This window comes from Xenopus laevis, chromosome 6S, assembly GCF_017654675.1.
Source record: "Xenopus laevis strain J_2021 chromosome 6S, Xenopus_laevis_v10.1, whole genome shotgun sequence".
Taxonomy (NCBI): Eukaryota; Metazoa; Chordata; class Amphibia; order Anura; family Pipidae; genus Xenopus; species Xenopus laevis.
In genome coordinates, this window is record NC_054382.1 from 19110165 (window position 1) to 19131756 (window position 21592).

At 40.6% G+C, this 21592-nt stretch overlaps 1 protein-coding gene across 14 annotated transcripts in view; it reads right to left on the bottom strand.

The window, feature by feature from the left end:
• The window catches only part of kiaa1217.S (KIAA1217 S homeolog), a 261072-nt gene that overhangs the window by 157498 nt on the left and 81982 nt on the right, over positions 1-21592 (bottom strand). Inside the window, exon 2 of one of the 14 annotated variants that reach the window (XM_041567411.1) lies at positions 115-187. The exons of 12 other annotated variants lie outside the window; for them this stretch is intronic. Coding sequence is in view for 1 of the 2 variants with exons in the window: in XM_041567406.1 (XP_041423340.1) it covers positions 6882-6983 (102 nt within the window). In the remaining variant the exon portion in view is untranslated. Of the gene's footprint in view, positions 1-114; positions 188-6881; positions 7357-21592 lie in introns of those variants that run through there. One more of the 14 variants, XM_041567406.1, reaches the window with a different exon arrangement.

Below are 21592 nucleotides of genomic sequence, written 5' to 3' on the forward strand. Positions count from 1 at the left end.
CCAGCAGAGATATGAAAACACAGACTAATTAACACAACCATGCCATTTAGCATAACAACTTTGTTGCAGAACGGGGGCCTTGAAAAAAAAAGAACAATAAAGTTGTTTCTGTACCTTCTGAAGCCAACAGTCTTTCTACTCATCCCCTCGTCTAAAATTCCTTAACTTCTGGGAAAATGCAAGAGTGCTAAAAAAAAAAGTCATTTTAAAATGCAAATTCAATGTTTATATACCACATAAATACACAGAGTGAATAGATTCCATTTTACGAGCCTTACACATTAAAACAAAGCATTCATGGCCATAAATCAGCATTCTGGCGCCATGATATTAGAATATTGGATTCTGTACCACTTGTTCCTTTATAAGAGCTGCAAGCTTAAACAGCTTTCAGGCATTCATTCCTTTAGACACAGATGCTCTCACCCATAGCCATGTACACCAGCACTGATGGTTCTCGTATATGGACTAGAGGAAACAAAGAGGGGCCCAATCAATGCAAGAAGGACGGGGCCAAACTTGACAGACAAATTTATGGATGTTTGAGCTGCACCTGGATATTATAATAGTACAAAACCAAGTGGGTCGGTGAGCTTGGGTAGCTAGAATAAGATTCAAACCTTTATTTCCAACAAATCAGCTATTTCCACAACTGTGAACAGTAATGTCTGATTGGCTGCTATGTGGAACTTAAAGGGCACCTGTTGCCAAAACATATAATCCCCAACCAAAGGTGCTGGCTAATAGAGCCTGCACTCCGGTTGGAGGTAACAGTCATTTTTTTTTTTTTTTTTTATAAATGCCGCTCACATGTGCTAGGCCACCCTCACCAACTCCTGGTTCAAGCAGTCATGTTGGGGCACACGCATTCGCATAACGAGCTGCTCATTAACCACGTGATGTCAGAAGTGCGTTATATTCGCATGCACTCTGACTGACATAGCAGCTAACACCAGGAGCTCCCTCTCGGAGTGAGCGTCCTAGCGGTGATGGGGGACAATTTAAAAAAACAAACAAAAACTACTGTTTTCCCCAACCGGAGTGCAGGCTCTATTAGGCCACACCTTTGGGTGGGAATAATTTATTTTGGCAACAGGTCCCCTTTAATCTTAAGGCTGCTTCTCTGTCTTTCTAGACCAGGGATCCCCAATCGTTTTTACCAGTGAGACACATTCAGACATAAAAAGAGTTGGGGAGCAACGCAAGCATGAAAAATGTTCCTAGGTGGTGCAAAATAAGATCTGTGATTGCCCATTTGATAGCCCCTAAGTGGACTGTCAGCCTACAGGAGACTCTGTTTGATAGTAAACCTGTTTTTTATGCAACTAAAAGCCTCCAAGCCATAAATTAAAAAATAAGCACCTACTTTGAGGCCACTGGGAGTAACATCAAAGGGGTTGGTGAGCAACATGTTGCTTGTGAGCCACTGGTTGGGGATAACTGCTCTAGACGATCTCTTCTTGGAAGAGTTTGATTGTATGCTTATAGAGGGGGGTGAATAATTTCCACTTTGCATCCAATCAAATTGTTAAGCCTCCCATAAACCAAACTGTTGGGTTTAGACACCAATGGAACTCAAAGCAATGGGTGAGGGGCCAAGAGTATAGACCAGATGGGTTGAATGTTGTTTACTTTCCTGAATACTGCTTAAAACAATAGTATGGTGACTGTTATAGTGATATTTGTAACTTTATTATGAGCTATGGGGCGTTGACATCTCAAATATAAATGTTGGTATAATTAATTTACTATAAATGATGTAATTGATAATGGTAAATGTCTTTTCTCTCTCTCTCTTCTATTCAGCTACCTCTTCATTGAAATAATTTGGCGGTAACATCTGTGACAACAACTGCCTTTCTTACTGTCTCCTCTAATGGGTGTATATGAATATATGTGGAGGAAGGCTCTCTGTCCTCTACAATCTGAAAAAGATGCAGTGTTTACCGTTACATACAGCCTTACTAATGGTTTATACATTTCCATTAAATATATCTTTCTCAGAATAAATCCCAATCATCTGGCTCAGTTTGTCAGTCTGTTACAGCTGTGAGATTGGTATAACCATGCCAAACACAATGATTTATTTATCATAAAAACCCTCTGTTGATTCAGTGTGTTACTCTGAGCCTATATTAAATTTAGTTTCATTTCACATCATTTATTAGGTGGGTTTTACAGAAAGCACAGTTGATTCTATTTATGATTTTATTACGCTGTGGGTTTTCTTTTTGCTCATGAAAGAAGTTACAGAACTATTACTAATATATCACTCTGCTTTCATTGTACAATGCAACTAATATATCTCACCCTGACTAACTAGGCTAAAAGAGCAGATACACAGTGAATAGATATTAGCATACTCTCTACTCAATAAGTCAAGCCTCTGTGGTAAGGCAGCACTTTCCCTTAATGCTTGGGGTCCAGTTGACAGTTGACATAGGCTGTCAGGTCATAAATCTTAGTAGGGACATAGGTAAAAATATGTCCCATTTTTTACCTTAACTGACTTTCAGAACTACCATCCAATATTTTTTCTGTCCCCTTAGAGCAAAGGCTCTTCCCAAACGGCATCATCTGGGATCTCAGATTCCTCCTGTAGCTCTTTGGGAAATTTAGAGCAGCAACATGGGGACAGATGCTTCATCTCATTCAGTATCCAGGCTCTCTGTTGCTGATCCAAGAGCATTCCACTGGAAGAGGTATGGGAGAAGGCACCCAGTTGATGCAGAACAGGAGGAGGCAAGTGGACCTGTGAGAGTTAGCTCTTGTTGCTCTGCCGGCGGGAGACAAAACACTCATGTCTAGACCCACAAGTACACTCTTGGGTCAGGCAATTGTCCTTAATAAATGCTGACTGCCATGTTTCTGATTAGAAATGCCTGTCCAGCTCATTGCCAGTGAAATCACCCCACCAATTGCTTGGCCAATGCACAGAGTTAGAGAAGAAGAGGTAAAATCTATGGTCAAAGTGCTCCACTGTTGCACCCTAGACACATGCCTCTGCTGCATACCTCTAGTTCCAGTCTTGGTTATCACACAACCAGAGAGCTATTATCTGCCCAGGATGGTACCATGTGCCATTGACCTAAAGAGCATTCTCCACAGTTCAAGAAGGGGGACAATGGCACTACAGGACCACTATGGGTGATGATACAGGGGCTTAGGCAAGAATATAGACTACAAGATGAGCCAATGATAGATGCTAGAGAAAACAAAGGAGGAATAATTATACCGTATATCATACATAGAAAAAAAAACAAAAGCATGGAGGCACAACAGCCGATGCCTCCGGGCTATGCAGGGTGGACAGAATTCTGAAACTGTTCTTAAGTTGTTGAATTGGCCAGGCACATTATGGATATCACTAACACAAACATTTAGCAGTTATTATACTGAATAAAATCAGTAGCAGCTTGTACTTTTGCTAAGGACTTTTCAGCAAGTGTCTACTTTGCTCCTTGAGACTGAGGTTTCCGTGTACCATCCAAACTAACTGCTCCCAACCATTGGCACACACACTGGTATGAGCACCTTTCCTACTTGCAGAGTCAAATTTCCAGCATAGTAGCTTCCGTAATGCACCACTCAATAATTATGTGCTGGGTTTGCATCTTTCCTAGCTGAACAATGTATTCCCAGCCGGGAAAAGTGCTGAGCCACGCCACTATTTTTCCTTACTTTTACTGTGAAAAAAATTGATTGTTTGCAAAGATACCTACATTATAATATATTTTAAAGGGGCACTATACTTTAGTATTTCAGAACAGAAGCGTGTTTTGTGTAGCAGAATGACTTTGCTGCCATTGTGTTATGGTATCTCTCTGAATTAAAACAAAAGTATGGAATCTGCTTTATATGGAAAGAGGCATGAACCACCCTATTTGACCATCCCTGAAATAAAAGTGCCCATATATGGGTGAATGGTTAACTTATATTATGATCTCTTGCACTTTTAAGAACCTACAAGAGATCAAGTAAAAGGTCACAGAAGAATTAAAAAAGGGTCAGAGAACTGCAATATAGTAAATGATCCAGGATGCAATCTAATTGAATAATCGCTCCCTGGTAAGGCTGAATTAGCAGCTGGTTTTAATGGGCTTTTGTCTTTATTTTGACCTGTATCACTATGTAGTCATCATGGGAGAAAAGGTCTGTGACAGCAGTAAGATACCTGTCTCTAAAAGTGACAGCATGCAGTAAAGGTGAGAGGTGACCAGGTTCCTTGCAAAAACACCAACAGGAATTTCAGGTTACTTTTTGCTACTGTAATCCTGCTAGTAAGACGGAACATTACCATATCTTATGTCTCAAATGGAAATGGCAGGAGATTTTCACGCTACATATTATCACTTTAATGGCTGTGTCACATTTTTCTTAAAATATGCCATTTTTATGAAAACCTCATTAATTCACACCCCAACACTGACTGTTATACATGGACACACCGAGCAAATGAAGTGAATAATTATACAATATATCGTACAAGGTATTACAAAGAAGACAATCCTTCATTTGCCGCTATAACAGCCTCTACTAATCTAGGATGTTTTCTACTAGATGTTGAAACACCATTGGTGGGATTTGAATCCATTCAGCCTCAAGAGCATTGGACAATGATGTTTATTTACTCTTATTGTTCTTCCTATTCATCCCATTGGTACGCAGTTGAGTTGAGGTCAGTTTTTCAACACCCATCTTTGCAAATCCATTCTGTATGGACCTTGGCTATAAAGGGATCAAGGGAGTAATAGGTCAACAACACTGAGGCTACCTAAAGTCAGCATTATTGGCCTCACCTTACTGTACATACTATAACAGAGCAGACCCTTCCCAGAAAGAGGATAAATCATCGGGGAACAATGGAGTTTCCTTACTTTCTCAGTGCAATCAACTGCTGCTCTATCACCTCTGCTTGTTCCCCCCTAAACACAGGTAGCAACCATACAGACAGGTTATAATTATTATAAGGTCCCTGTGCTGCAACTGCAAGGAACTAAAGGCTGAAATCTACAAAAGAGAGGGCTAGGCCGTTGTTTTCAGTAAAATTGGTTTTATACATAAGCAAAAATGACACGTGTAATTACTGAACTCATCATCTTTGTGCGTTTTGGAGCCTAACAGCACAATTTAATAAAAAATAAATGAGGTACCAAAAAAGCAACACCACGCAGGTAATTATCGCCCCCCTCCCACGCAATAAAACACCAGTGATATTTAAAAATCATCAAAGATAAGAGAATCTTCCAGTAATTGCTAATTGCTTGACATTTTCATTAGGATTACAATTGCTGTAAAATGTATATTGTACTTCCAGTGTGTGCGTATAGAATATACAGTAAACAGACCTAGTTCTGTTAGCTTATAGTAACCAATCAGATATTTGCTTTCAGACCAGAAACTGGCAGATACTATTAGCGCATTAGCTACTTGGATTGGAACCAATGTTGCAGCTGGTATTTCATTACTCCATTATGGGCTGATTTTACCTTCAGGTGCACCCGAAGCTTAGCCATTGGCTCCAAAGTTTGGAGCCTGGCACACACTGTACAATCAGGCAAAATCAGTGCAATTGTGCTGGAAATTTTGCCAGCTTATTTTTAATTTTTTCATGTTGCCTTATTGCATTATGCACAGTTTAACCTTAGGCTTCATTGGGGGAGATACTGGTTTTGAGACACGTTGGGTCTGCTTTACATAATCAGAACCAGCTCATTTATCTCCTTCTCATTTTCTTTCTTACTTTCCTTTCTTGCCACCTTCAGATGATCACTGGACATTCCACTCCAACTGTCATTGCACTATAACTCTCACCATTCCCAGTGCTGGGAGCTATAGCTCTGAGTTAGTTTAGAGTAGACCAATGCCATTTTGCTTATCATACACAATATCCCATAGTTGCTGCTCCTTAAAAGGAGATACATCTGTCAATTGATCTGCCTATATGAGTGTCTTTATTCTGCAAGCAGTGGGTCTCCACAAAAATGGAGGCCGAGGTCAGTCACAGCAACTTGCCCTTACTAAAGTTAGCTTTGGATCAGGGCTGCTTTTATAAGTACCACAGAGGCTATCCAACCCAGAGGCTGCATTTTGTAAGTTCCTTTAAAAATGTGATATTTAAAATAGAACCTGCTACATTTCCCAGACATAAAGCAAGATTAGGGCATGCAAGAGACACAGAGCTTGGGGATTACCCTCAATTCTAGGAATGCACTTGCTTGTTCTAACTATCTCTCTTTGGAAATTCTTTGGGTAATTACACTTACGGCATTTCTTTGCATTTGCAAAATGCATCTAGCACATCTGCATGTGTCCACTGCATTCCCTATACTTATACTATTGGGTAACATAGGGAAGGGGCAACGTAGACGTAGGCAAAATACTGCATATAGCTGCAGCATTATTATTATTAACATTTATATAGCGCCAACATATTGCGTAGCACTGTAGCATGCATTATTTACACTCATTTGAGGCAGGCACATCATTTTGGTGTGTTTACAATGTACTGCCCATTATATGAATTGCATCCAACATACAAGGAACACTCAAAAAAAATAAATAAAAAGCATTGGTTGCATTTTATAAATGCACGTGAATACTGTATGTACTCCATATGTCGCATGTTGGGTTGCAACCTGGCAGGTACCTTACTGACCTAGTTGGCAAAAATTATGTTTGATCATCATTAATAGAATATTCAGGACGGTTGCTATACTGCAATAGCTGGGGGACTTCAGTCTGAACTCTTTACAATTTCCAGGCAAGAGCAGCTGTATTATTCTCTCTTCTATAAACCCTTAATCTATTGCCCATCCTACTCTGGCACAGGTCAGACACCCCCAGATACAATGCTGTGTGTTTCTTATAAAGGGTTCTACCTTGCTTATCCTTGATGGGTGCCTGGGGGCTGCGCAGCACAGTGAAACAAATCCCCTTTCAGCCTTCTCCTCTTGGAATTTAGGGGGAGCTTTCTGTTCCATCCCTCAGATCACACTGAAGCGTTTCTATCCAGCCATGATAGTTCTGACTCCGAGGAGAGCACAGTCCCTATGAGTCTTGCAGTGACATGTTCTACCTGATCCTGACAACTTACCAGATATTCTAAGTACACACGATTTAGCTCGCTGTCTCAATACCGGTTTTTCATGGGTGAATACCAGCAAATGGGCGGGGACTGAAGTGTACAAATAACTATCACTTATGCCCATAAAAGAACAATTTCCAGCGGAATCCCTCTCACCTAAACAATAGTGCAGACCACCCTTCCCCAAGAACCACGTGCAGAGTTTAAACACAGAGGAAACAGGAGGGAAATAACAGAGAACATTCAATAATAATGTATCCAGTTAATAATTATTCATTAATTATCTGCCAGCCTTTATGACATTCATTAAATAGGTTAAAGAATGTTAAATTCCTCCGCAGAATTAACCTACAGGTACATGTGTACTTTCAGCTTCCTTAATCTGCCCCTACAATTTTGAAAAGATTATATTTTGAACTCCTCCCATGTATAAAGGTGGTGTCGCTGCTTGTAGTAATCAATAAAAAGCACCATATCGGCTGCGTGCTCCATGTCTGAGCTTGTTGTGTTTTCTACACTAGCACCTGTGGGCCAGAGCCTAGGGTGTCAACTTCAAGAGGGTGGAGGTAAAAAAAGAAAATTCAAACCACCCCCCCAAAGAAAGTCACCCATTCCTGCAGCATAATTCAGCAGTGGAGAGGAGGGTGCAACCTGCAGAAAACATATCTGCTCCCATCTGGGTTACATACACCTGTCTGGCACCAGAAAAAGGGATCATCATATGGAATCGAGTGTATGGCTGTGGCATGCTCTAATTCTCCCCAAAGTCGGCAAGAGGGCATAACCCTTAAACACTAATCATCCCTATTGCTTGCGTATTCTAATGAATCTATGTATCACCATACAGATCATTCTTGGCAAGCTCTATGGTAGCTCCAGGTCACACTCATTTCAGAGGGTCCAGCTAAAGGCACAGTACACAAAGGATTTCTGGAGTTTCTCTGATGGAGAAATGTTCCGGATGCCATTAGTTGATATGTTTCTCCCATGCTCCGTGTTACAACGGATACATTGGTTTCTGGATGCTGCTGAGAAATGTATAAGCTGCCGATCAGGCGGGGTAAAAAATCTTATTGGATCAAACTCGGCCGAAGTTACCTCACGAGAAAATTTTGGGCGACTTTGGAAAACGAAACGTGCCATCCTGCCAGTGATTTACATTCTAGCCAGTGGAAAGGCTTTTTGGGGAGATTAGTCGCCCGAAGAAGAGGAGATTTGTCGCTGGGCGTCTAATCTCCCCGGAGTCTTATGGTGTCACCACCCTAAACGTGGCCATAGATGTAACAATTACGATCTTTCTCAATACACACGTGTAGAGCTGAATCATTAGATATACAGATACAATAGAATTCGACTTGTATCTGAGGATTCAGCACTAACAATGGCTGATGGTTGGATGCCTGCAAAGGCGCCCGATCGACATTTTCCGTCCAGCCTGATCGACGAGCTGATCGATAGCCAAGTCTTCTGCCAATATCGATCGGCTCTTTTCCCACCATAATGCGCCAAATATCATCCAAAAATTCGTTTCATACGATATTATCTGTGCGTCTATTTTGTGACCTTACCCTTAGGCTGCACATTTATTGTTATTGCTAATTTTTACTACTTATCTTACTATGCAGGCCTCTCCTATTCATAGTCCAGTCTCTTATTTCCATCAATGCATGGTTGCTAGGGTACTTTGGACCCTAGCAACCAGATTGCTGCCACTGCAAACTGGAGAGCTGCTGAATAACAACCTAAATAACTCAAAAGGAATATCACTCAAGTTAACTCAAAGGTGAACAACCCCTTTTAAAAACAGCATTATTTCTGGGTACAATTTCAAAACAACTAAGCTGCAAAAAAAAAAAAACAACAAACGTTGGAAGGTTAACTACCCCTTAAAGGCAGCAATCTCCAGCATGGGGATATACAGCATTGTCTCTCCTACAATTCCCAGCATGCCCAGCTGGCATTTGTGATATCTGATGGGTCCTACATATTTATATTACCTATATGAGTGGGGGTGAGGGTGAGACTACTTCAAACAGCAAGTCATTAGGCTAAATTGATAGAAGAGTAATGGGGCCATCCCCTGGGTTAATCTGTCTGTTCCCATCCTCCAGTCCTTGGACTGATATATATGAAGGGAGGCAGACAGGCCTATTTTTGCAGGTAAAACCTGTACGACTAGAGTGTGAGAGCAATGTGCCAGGGGCTGTTGTACACACTATTTCACATTTATGTTAAGCTTTAAACTACTGCTCGCTGATTGCACAGTCTCACGCACAAACTGCTTGTCAGGATTAGACGCTAACTGCAGCTTATTTATCATAATTGTTCTGGGGTGGGGGCTTGAATACAATACAGTTTAACTATAAAAGCAAGCACACTGCCTTTATATTTGAGTAAGGTTTATTTTCCTTTTTGTTTTTTAATTTTAGGAATATTCAACATGTTCCTGTATTAGTATTGAAGAATGTGAAACTGAGCTGCTCTATTTCTTGCGGGGCTAAGGTGACATGGAATATAATAAATATCATTAAAGGGATTGCTCACCTTTGAGATAACTTTTACTATTATGTAGAGAGGGATATTCTGAGACAATTTGCACTTTGTTTTCATTTTTTATTATTTGTGGTTTTTGAGTTATTTAGCTTTTTATTCAGCAGCTCTTCATTTTGCATCTTAAGCAATCTGGTAACTAGGGTCCAAATTCCCCTAGCAACCATGCACTGATTTGAATAAGAGACTGGAATATGAATAGGAGAGGCCTGAATAGAAGGATCAGTAATAAAAAGTAGCAATAACAATACATTTGTAGCCTTACAGAGCATTTGTTGTTTTTTTTAAAAGGGGACAGCGACGCCCATTTGAAAGCTGCAAAGAATCAGGAAAAATCAGGAATCAGAATCAAGAAAAAGAAAAATAACTATAAAAAAATGAAAACCAATTGAAAAATTGATTCGAATTGGTGGTTCTATAACAAAATAAAAGTTACTTTAAAGGTGAACCACCCCTTTAAGATAATAAGAGGTTCACTAAAGGGCGACTTTTCGCTCCCCGCGAAGGCTTCGCGAAGTTGCGTCTCGGCTAGAGTTAATTCATCAGTGTGAGCATTTCATAGTGAACTTTCCCTTATCAGTTTGCCAGGTCTATGCTGGCGAAGAAAACTCTGGAGAAAGGAGGTAACATTCTGTAAAATTCCCACTTTAGTGAATTTGCGGAGTAACGATTGTTTATCTGAGCGAAAATGAGCCTGGCTAAGGGTGAGAATCTGCACTACCATTGAATTGTCCCTTTTAGTACATTGGCGGATGGTATATATGGCAATTTTCGCTAGCGACGGCCACTTCACCCTTTAGTAAATCTGCCCCTAAGGGCAGAGACACACACTCAGATTCGGGGAGACTTAGTCGCCCGGCAATAAATCGCCTCCCCGAACTGCCTCCCGCCAGCTAGAATCTAAATCGCAGACGGGATGGCACATGGAGCGATTCGTTTTCCGAAGTCGCCCAAAGTTTCCTCATGAGGCAATTTCAGGCGACTTCGGAAAATGATACGCTCCGAGTGCCATCTCGCCGGCGATTTTCATTCTAGCCTGCGGGAACTCAGGGGAAGGCAGTTCGGGGAGATTAGTCGCCCCGAAAAGAGATTTGCTGCTGGGCGACTAATCTCCCCGAATATGACCGTGTGTCCCTGCCCTTAGGGTTTTGTTCAGCAGCTCTCCAGTTTGGTATTGCAGCAGCTATCTGGTTGCTAGGGTCTTATCTACTCTAGCAACCAGGCAGTGGTTTAGACGAGAGATGGAAATATGAAAAGGAGAAGGCCTGCATAGAAAGATAAGTAAAAGAAAGTAACAATAGCAATAAAACTGTAGCCTCACTGAGCAACAGGTTTTGTTTGCTGCATCAGTGACCCCCATTTGAAAGCTAGAAAGAGTCAGAAGAGGAAGACAAATCATTTAAACACTATAAAAAATAAATAATGAAAAACAGTTGCTATATATACGCCATTTTAAAACGTACTGAGGGTTAACTTCAAAGTGAACCACCCCTTTAAACCTAATACCCAAAGATGTTGAGGAGCTGGTTGCTAAGGGAGGGCACCCAGGCACCGACAATAAACTGACTGCCCTGCAACTTGCCACCGAATCAGCTGAAATATTGATATTGATATTAATGAATATTGCTAACGCTTGGGTTATTTCTCAGATATAAATAACCGCTCGGTGCTTGGAGAGGATCCCGCATGAACAAGGAAAATAATGCATTTCGTTTGGCACACTGAGAGGCAGTGATACCCTGCCAATTAACTGCACCCCATAGTAATTCACTGGAAAGAATATAGATATTAGAAGCGAAGGAATTATTAGACACGCAGTTCTCTGACAGAGCTTGGAGCATGAAGGGAGCCGTGAAATCAATCAGTCAGAGGCATGAAATATTCTGGGTCCTGCTTTACTCATATAGATATAAGCTGTATCTGATTTCTCTAGCGCTTGCTCACAGTCAGATAGTGAGTCTGTGCATGTGTTGCAGTGTGTTTGTAACAATGAGAGATTTATCTAAAATTGTATTCCTGTGTCCTTTTAGGGTAAAACTCCATGAGCACTTTTCATCGGATTTTGTGGTTCTGATTTTATCGGATCCTCCATTTAACACCAAGCAATGCCACGATATCGTACAAGATGGTACAAATTCTGATCCCCCTAGGCTAGATGTAAAGTCGGATCAGATAAAGACGGATGGAGCATTTCCGTTTACATCCGACAGTCAATATATTTCAATGAGGAAAAAAACATCTTTCCGACAGCATCTGTTTTTATTTTGTCGGATGAAGACGCATCTTTCACATCCGAACAGTCGTGTTGCATCGGATGGAAAATTTACATGTACAGTAGTTTATGCATCTGATTTTTCTATCAGTCCCATAATATTTTGACCCATGCGACACAATTCAATTTGTTGGATGCGTTTTGTCGATCCGATACCATCCTACAAAAGTGCTCATGGAGTTATTACGTTTGTTTTAAACAAGTTGATCCTCTATAGCAGTGATCCCCAATGAATGGCTTGTGAGCAACATGTTCCTCTCCAACCCCTTGGATGTTGCTCCCAGTGGCCTCAAAGCAGGAGCTTATTTTTGAATTTCAGACTCGGAGACAAGTTTTAAGTTGCATACAATCAAGATGTACTGCCAAACAGAAACTCCTGTAGGCTGCCAGTCCACATTGGGGCTACCAAATAGCCAATCACAGCCCTTATTTGGAACCACCAGGAACGTGTTGGATGCTTGTGTTGCTTCCCAGTAATTTTTACATTCGAATGTGGCTCACGGGTCCCTTGCTCTATAGAGTCCAACTGAATGGACCAAAGAGGGGTGCTGTACTAGGGCCATACATGGTATTACCACCCTTCTATAGGCATGTAGCACATATGTATATGTTATTATAATACAGTATTTATAGGTATGTGTTAACAAACAGCATTTTGCCCAATTTGGTCACTCATGCCAAACTAGGGTTGCCACCCGGCCGGTATTTTACCGGCCTAGCCGGTAAAATACCTGCCAAGGCCGGCGCCGGTATTACAAATTTACCGGCAATGTAACCGGTAAATTTGTAATACGATCAAAAGGAGCCCTCGGCCTGCCCCCAATCGCCCCCAATCCCCTGCAACTTACCTTTTCTTTTGCCTCTTCTAGCGTCCGTGGCGTGGCCCCGCCCCTTTTTACATCACGCCCCGCCCCCTTTGACATCACATCCCGCCCCGTGAGGCCCCGCCCCCCAGCAGCCGGTAATTTTTTTTATAAAACGTGGCAACCCTATGCCAAACTCATCTGATCTGATCATACCACATGGGCTGCAGCCCATGGGGTAAATGCAGAGGAAGCAGACCCTGCGGTTGCAGTGGGCCCAGGAGTGTAAAGGCCCCGTGAAACCCTAATTAATGAGCAATTTCAATATATCTTAGTAAAATAGTTCAAATAACCAATATATTGTGGTCCTAAATTGAAATTTCTCTGGGGCCCAGTAACATCTACATATACCACAGCCTCAGCCTGTATGGTCAGTTCGAAGAGGCTCTGGGAATTTCCTGTCTGGAGACTACAGAGCCAATGCTTTTGCAAATTGAATTTATTCTGCTTTATCTAAACGTTGGGGGTGAAGGAAATGATCAAGCTGAGCAGTAAAAATAGCATTTCATCTATCAGATAAAACTGGAAACTTCAGCTCAAAATGTAATACGGAGGAATTCTCTAGCATCTGTTTAACAAACATCGCCAATATAGTATTACAAGTATGGGGACTGTTATCTAGAATGCTCAGGACCTGGGGTTTTGCGGATAAGGGGTCTTTCCATAATTTGGATCTCCATACATTGTCTACTAAAAGAATGATTTCAACATTAAATAAACCCAAAAGGATTGTTTTGCCTGCAATATGGATCAATTAATATGTTGGTGCTCTAAAAATATATGTTAATAATAATAATACTGATGTCTTAATTGTGATTAAATACAAGCTACTGTCTTATAATTTCAGAGGAAAAGGAAATATGTTATAACATTTCTATTTCATTAAAATGGAGTCTATGGGAGATAGCCTTAACATAATTCTGAGCTTCATGGATAATGAGTTTCTGGATAACGGATCCTATACCTGTAATAGTTGTATCTTTTACTTATCTAGTGCCAACATATTCCATGGCCCTTTACAGCTATTTAATTGCATATCTCCAGCTACAACGTGGAGCAAAAATTATATATTCAGTGGTGAATGAAAGAACTCACAGCAGCTGTTAAATTAAAGCAAGTTTCACGATATATGGAGTGCGGGGGTCCTCCTGCTAAATTATATATATAAATACATCATAAATGTGAAGCACATACAGTGCATACAGTGTATAGTAAAGTATATAACTGGTACTATTCCCATCCCCCAAAGAGTTTGGTATAATCAACTCTTCATTCTCCTGTATAATGATGAGACAAAGCCTTACAAGAACCCTGCAGAAATCCATGTTAAAGGCAAACTAATCCAACTGGATCTTTTTAGTGTTTAAATGTGTTTTTAGCAGATTTTAGACACGGTGTTCCAGATTAAGGAAACCCTAGCTGCCAAGCATTCTGGGAAACAGATCCCATACCATACAATGGAAGAAAGTAGAAAGTGAACGCTGGCATAGGAATCCTGAAAGCAGTGTGAATTTTGGTAATGGTAGGCTGTGAATGATGAGAATTTAATACTATATTGGTTTTTTAACCAATTATTCTACTCTTTTAAAAAAAAGACACTATATTTTTTATAATAGTAATTTTTAAGCACCAATCTCAGGAACGCCCCTTTGCTTAGTGTAAAATTGTGCATTGCTTTTGTATGTTATATATGTGTATAATTTGCCATAATCTCCATAATTGTGAAGTAAAAGTAACACAACGTTGTTTTGGTTTGAAGGTAACTTTTAGCGACTAGCGAGAATACACTTTTGGTTTCCAGCAAGAATGTGACTATTATGTTGTGTTACTGTATTTGCAGATATAACAGTTCGTATAATGTTATATATAATTGCATGTGATGAGCTGGGCATGCAAGATGATGACTGAATATACCCGGCAGGCAGCTTTACTAGGGCTTTGGTGCCTGCCCAGAGCACACCTTTAATTTACCCCTTGTGTTCTTCGGGGGCCTATAGCATGGAGACAGAATTAGAACAAATAATATTTCTTGTGGGTATTACAAATTTAATTTTATTAGGGGGTACAAACATTTTAATTAATATAGCTCCCCCTGACCCTCATAGCACTGTGGCAATCTGGCAATGTAAAAAAATTCAAATATAATTAATAATATAAAAGGTCCCTATTTTCAGAACATGCATGGATAAGGCCATACAAATATTCAGTATACACAAATTTCTATTTGCAGTAAGGGAAGAATAATGGGCCCTTTAAGGGACGTTTTTCAAAGAGAGATTGCTGTATATCTCAAAGGCAAAAACCATTGTGGGGGGAGAAAAACAGAGAAATAGAAAAATAATATAGTGTAGTACTTATGAATGGAATGTTCACATACACTTTAAAAACTTTTTTAAGTGCTAATTCACACCCAAATTTTGTTGCGTGCCACCTTGAGGTATATTTATCCTGTGAAATACAACCCCCTATAAACAGAGGGTATTATGTGGTTAAAGGGACATGTCTCGCAGGCAGCTGTCAGTTGGCACGCTCATTTATCTATATATTAGTGATGTGCCGGACAGGCCGATACCTGCACACTTCTTCCGGGTTCGTCTTTTATAGTTGCTACACTTGCTCGCCCCACCACTTTTGAGATGTCATCAGCGGGTCGGGTCTGTGCGGGTCTATAAAAGCAACCGGGAAGTGCGGATGTGGGCGGGCGTGGGCTAAGGGAGGGTGGTTTAGGGTTGGGTGTAACCTGAGCCTTTTCTCCTTTGAATGGCTGCCCCCATTGCTACACAGCAGCTTATTTATATAAACAATAGTAATGTTTGTTAAAGGAACAGTAACACCAAAAAATGAAAGTGCTTTAAAGTAATGAAAGTATCATGTACTGTTGCCCTGCACTGGTAAAACTGATCAGTCTGCTTCAGAAACACTACTATAGTTCATATAAACAAGCTGCTGTGGAGCAATGGCGGAAATTGAAAAACGGCTATATGGCACAGGTTAACTAATGGATAACAGATAACACCATTAGACAGACAGAGCTTATTTGCTATCTGCTGTGTAGCCTGAGCCTTTTCTCCTTTAAATGGCTGTCCCCATTGCTACACAGCAGCTTATTTATATAAACAATAGTAGTGTTTCTTAAGCAAACACAGCAGTTTTACCAGTGCAGGGCAACTGCATTATTCATTACTTTAAAACACTTTTATTTTTTGACGTTACTGTTCCTTTAAGCAAACACAGCAGTTTTACCAGTGCAGGGCAACACTGTATTATAGATTCATTACTTTAAAACACTTTTATTTTTTGACATTACTGTCCCTTTAAGCCTCACCCAATCCTGAGTAATAGGCACATAGATTGAACAGATACAGATGAATAGACACTCACACCCCATAGAAAGTGGCTGCATTCAAGCCCTACCCACTGCTACAAAGAATAAACTCACCTACACATATAAAACTATAGTTGTTTTCCTGTTTGCTGACTTTTGTTTTTTCTCATCTGCAGACCTCCAGCCTTTTCTCCAGCTCTTCATAGAGGAGCAGCGCACAAGTTAAAACAAGCTTCTAAATAATGTTTTGGCAGCCATAAATCCCTGATCAGCAGAATACAAACTCAGACCTACAAGGTGTATGCGAGAACAGAATTCCAACTAATATTCCTAAACCTAAAATGTGCAGAAGCGATGTTACAAAGGCTGGCGAATAATATCCAATGTTATTTAATGTAAACTTGCTTTTTTTGCAGCAAAAATGGAGTAAAGACATGCATATGTGTATTGTGGTGTTTGCCTTCCACACCTACAGTACTTGGAATAATGTAATTAGGGGTAATTTATAAGGGTATTAAAAGTCACCAAGGCGTTGCATGACCATAAAGCACAGGCTGAAAACTGGGTGCTTTGTATGCTGGTGACTTATAACAATCTTCATATTTAAAAGAAGAGGGTGCATATTTCTTATAATCCACATGTTTCTATTAGTCATTCCACACTAGTCACATATTGCAGCAGGCCTGGACTGGCAGTCTGGAAAGTCTGGCACATAAGGGGCTGCTGTAAGTTTCCTTAGGTGCTTTATATTGATCGTGGATGGGACCAGTATAAAATTCTACAATGGGGGCCTGTGAAATTCCATATTTGGGGTACATTGTAATTAGTTTTCATCTGCCTACAACTGCTCTTCTATGAAGCCCGACAAACAGTAAGAGTGGTGACACACAAGGCTACTGGTGGGAGATTATTTGCGCCACCTCTTCTTCGGGCGTTTAATCACCCCTAAATGCCTTGGCTTCATTTTCCGAAGTCGTCTGAAGTTGCCTGATGTTGCCTCACAGGCGACTTCGTAAAACAAAGCGTTCCGAGTGCCATCCTGCAGGCGATTTACATTCTAGCCGGTGGGAAGGGGAGATTAGTCGCCTGGAGAAGATCCGATTTGTCACTGGGCGACTAATCTCCCACCCTGAGGTGTAGGGAGGCTGCACCCCACGTTATTAACATTATAAATCGATAACTAATGTCACTCTGGAGAACCCATTGAACATGCTGCCATCTGTTTATTTGTTACTGCACCCCCTCTTCAGATAGTTTGTCGTACACAACCAGTGTGTATTTCTACCGATCACTGGGAGCTGTAATTCAGGAATAAGTAGAGAGGCACAATTTGTACATTTTTAGGGTTGGATGTGATTAATCACAGGATGACATTAATCAGACTGCCTCCTTCATTTCTCAGGTATCCACACCTCTTTGCTAATAATGCATATGCATTAACTGGCAATAAGCAGACTCATTTCCTGTCACGTATACATTCCATGGGCTGCATAAGAAACCTTACGGTGTCAGTTCTATTTGCTATGTTTTTCTAATATTTAAGTGTAAAGTGTCATTTTTCACCTTATAAAGCAGCTCTGGGAGGGGGGGTCGCTGACCCTGTAAACTCTTTTAAATTGATACATTTAGTTGATACATTTGTTATCTTTGTCCCTGCTGAGCAGAATCTCTGGGTTTTATTACAAACAGCTGTTAGACTTGATACAATAGTTGCTAATGCTCCAGAGATGCTGCTGAGAAGTGTATCAACTTGGGGGCATATTTATCAAGGGTCGAATTTCAAATTGAAAAAACTTCGAAATTCGAAAAGACCAACCGAAATTAAGTCAAAGTTTTTTTTTTGGTCGAATAGGTCAGTTTCAATCGAATATGTCCGTATTCTGCCGAATTCGAATCGTAAGAATCGAAGGAATATCGCATTCGATCGAATTAGAATCTATTCGATTTGATTTTTCAAAGTCTCCCCATAGGCTAAAACAGCAATTCGGCATGTTTTAGATGGCGAATGGGCGAAGTCAAATTTTTAAAGAGACAGTACATGATATTCTCATTTTTTAATTTTTTTCAAATTCGAATCGAATTTGGACTATTCGCTAGTCAAAGTACACAAAAAATAGCTCGAAATTCAAATTTTTTTCATTCGACAATTCACCTCGACCTTTGATAAATCTGCCCCAAAATTGTAACAGTTTAGAGTCTGCACCTGAATTACTGAGCTGCCAGACTCAAACACCAGAGACATTAAACTTTAAATTTAGATTTTGGTAAAACAGTAAAAAAATAAATAATGCAACGTAATTGAAATATAAGTCTTTCTTTCTGGGGAACAATCTGAAAACAACTGAACTGAAAAAAGTGTTTGGAAGGTGAACCACCTCTTTAATAAAGCCCAGGGATTCTGCTCAGCAGGGACAAAGATAACAAATGTATTAACTAAATGTATCAATATAAACAGTTAAGGGTAAGGTCACACTGAGCGACTAATCGCCTTGTATTTGTGGCGACCAATCTCCCCGAACGCCTTCCCTCATTTTTGTGCTAGCTAAAATGAAAAATCTTCAGGCGACTTCGGAAAACGAATCGGTGATTTTTCATTTTAGCCAGCGCAAGAGTGAGGGAAGGCATTTGGGGCGATTGGTTGCCGCAAAGACGAGGCAATTAGTCGGCAGGCGACTAAATCTCCCCGAAACGCTCAGTGTGACCTTACCCTAAAGAGTCGGCGACCCCTCTGCCAGAGCTGCTTTAGAAGGTGAAAAATGATATTTTACTCTTCAATATTAGAAAAACTGTCACTAATAGAAAATAGAAAGTATTTGGAAAAAGTCTTTATTTCTGGCGAACTGTCTGAAACCAACTGAACTGAAAAAAGTGTTTGAAGGTGAACAACGCCTTTAACCTTAATGGTATCAAGTGTCAATGATCAACTATCCTTGTTTGCAGTGTAATTACCTTACAAACCATCGGTGTGACCCTTAAACTCTTCTGGGCCAGTGAGAAAGCTCCAGCCCAGGGAGAGAATCCTTTATTCCTATTTACATTGGATCTTTGTTTGGGGACATAAAGCAGTTGTGGTGCCAGTCAAAACGTATCTGCCATAAATAATTAGTTCAGTGTAGTTCACTTTTTTTTTTATACAGGTATGGGATCTGTTATCCAGAAACCCATTATCCAGAAAACCCAAAATTATGGGAAGGCCATCTGCCATAGACTCCGTTTTCTCAAAATAACTAATGATTTCCTATTTCTCTGTAACAATAAAACAGTACCTTGTACTTTATCACAACTATGAAAAAGTCTTCAGCGGAGGCAAAACTATCCTATTGGGTTTATTTACTATTTACATGATTATTAAGTAGCTTTAAGGTGTGGAGATCCAGAGCATTCTGGATAACAGGTCCCATACCTGTATACAAGGCGTCTTAGGGTAGAATTATTTCTGAACAATTGTTACTTTGTGATTCAAACCCAGAGGGTAGTCTGGGAGCTTTGCAGAAACGATGAAGGTATTGCTAGGATAGTGAATGTGAATTTGCAACAGCAGAGGATACAACTGCAATCAAGTACTGGATTATGTATTATACTTGACACCTATGTTTCTTCAAAGGGCATAAGCAGAGATATCATATATACATAACATGTTGTTAAAAATGCAGCTCATTTATCTGTTTGTCACCAAAGCATCCACAAATGCACTCCCTGAGGCAAGTCAGTTTTTATTGACTATCCTGTCTGTTACTCAGGGTCATTGCATGTCATAATACCACACCTAATCCACTATTCCAGCAATTGAAATTAAGCTTTTCCCCGTCAGTGGGTGATGGAAGCTGCAAACTGGGCAGCCATGTTATAAAGAGTTCCTGGTGCCAATTGCTCTGCTATCCCACAGTCACACTCCCTTCCCAGAGACTATTATCCCACTGTTACTATAGGCACCATCTCTCCCTACTATACCTGCTGTCATATCATTCACGAGAGCGCCTCAGGGTTTGTCCCCAGTCACACTCCTTCCCAGAGACTATATTCCCACTGTTACTATAGGCACCATCTCTCCCTACTATATAGTCACACACTCCTTCCCAGAGACTATTATCCCACTGTTACTATAGGCACCATCTGTCCCTACTATACCTGCTATCCACAGCCAAACTCCCTTCCCAGAGACTATTATCCACTGTTACTATAGGCACCATCTCTCCCTACTATACCTGCTATCCCACAGTCACACTCCCTTCCAGAGACTATTATCCCACTGTTACTATAGGGCTATCCCACAGTCACACTCCCTTCTCTATCCCACAGCAGAGCTATTATCCCACTGTTACTATACCATCCTCCCTACTATACCTGCTATACAGTCACACTCCCTTCCCAGAGACTATTATCCACTGTTACTATAGGCACCATCTCTCCCTACTATACCTGCTATCCACAGTCACACTCCCTTCCCAGAGACTATTATCCACTGTTACTATAGGCACCATCTCTCCCTACTATACCTGCTATCCCACAGTCACACTCCCTTCCCAGAGACTATTATCCACTGTTACTATAGCTATCCCACAGTCACACTCCCTTCCAGAGACTATCCCACTGTTACTATAGGCACCTACTATACCTGCTAACCCACACACTCCCTTGACTATTATCCCACTGTTACTATAGACACCATCTCTCCCTACTATACCTGATATCCCACAGTCACACTCCCTTCCCAGAGACTATTATCCACTGTTACTATAGACACCATCTCTCCCTACTATACCTTGTATCCCACAGTCACACTCCCTTCCCTGAGACTATTATCCACTGTTACTATAGACACCATCTCTCCCTACTATACCTGCTATCCCACAGTCCCACTCCATTTTCATGAGGCTATTAAAGTGGTGGCAGACAGGTAGATTAGAATAGGAATCACCGGCGGGATCGCTTCGGATTTCCAAAGTGCCCAAAGTTGCCTCACGAGGCAGTTGCAATGGAATGAAAATCCATATTTTCATCTTTCTTTTATGCAAGGTATCTACTATAGGTATTAACAGCCAGTCAGCAAAAGTATTCTTTAAATAAGTACTCATGTGAAGAAACACATTTAATAAAAAATACATATTTTCAGTCTGCCGCTTCTGCTAATTTCATTCGTTCTCCATGAATAGAGTGCACCCTCCTGCTGCTTTAGCACAAAGGTAATTGACAAAAAGCTAAAGATAAAGGTGTTTGATGAGGTGTTTTTGCTTTTTGTCAATCTCCTAGAGCACTGAAAAGACAGAATGAACTGCAAATTGCTCTGCAAAAATCCTAATGCACATTTACCTGGAAACTTTCTAACTGAGCTCACCCCTGATATCTCATTAGCGAGCGGCATCATTTTCCTGAACATGAATATCCCCTGGCTTTAAGAGTGGCAAAACTTTGCTATTGTATGCCAGTAAGACTCATTATCATTTAAAGGGCCCCTACTGGGCTTAACAAATGACTCCCTCCCAGCATGAGAAATG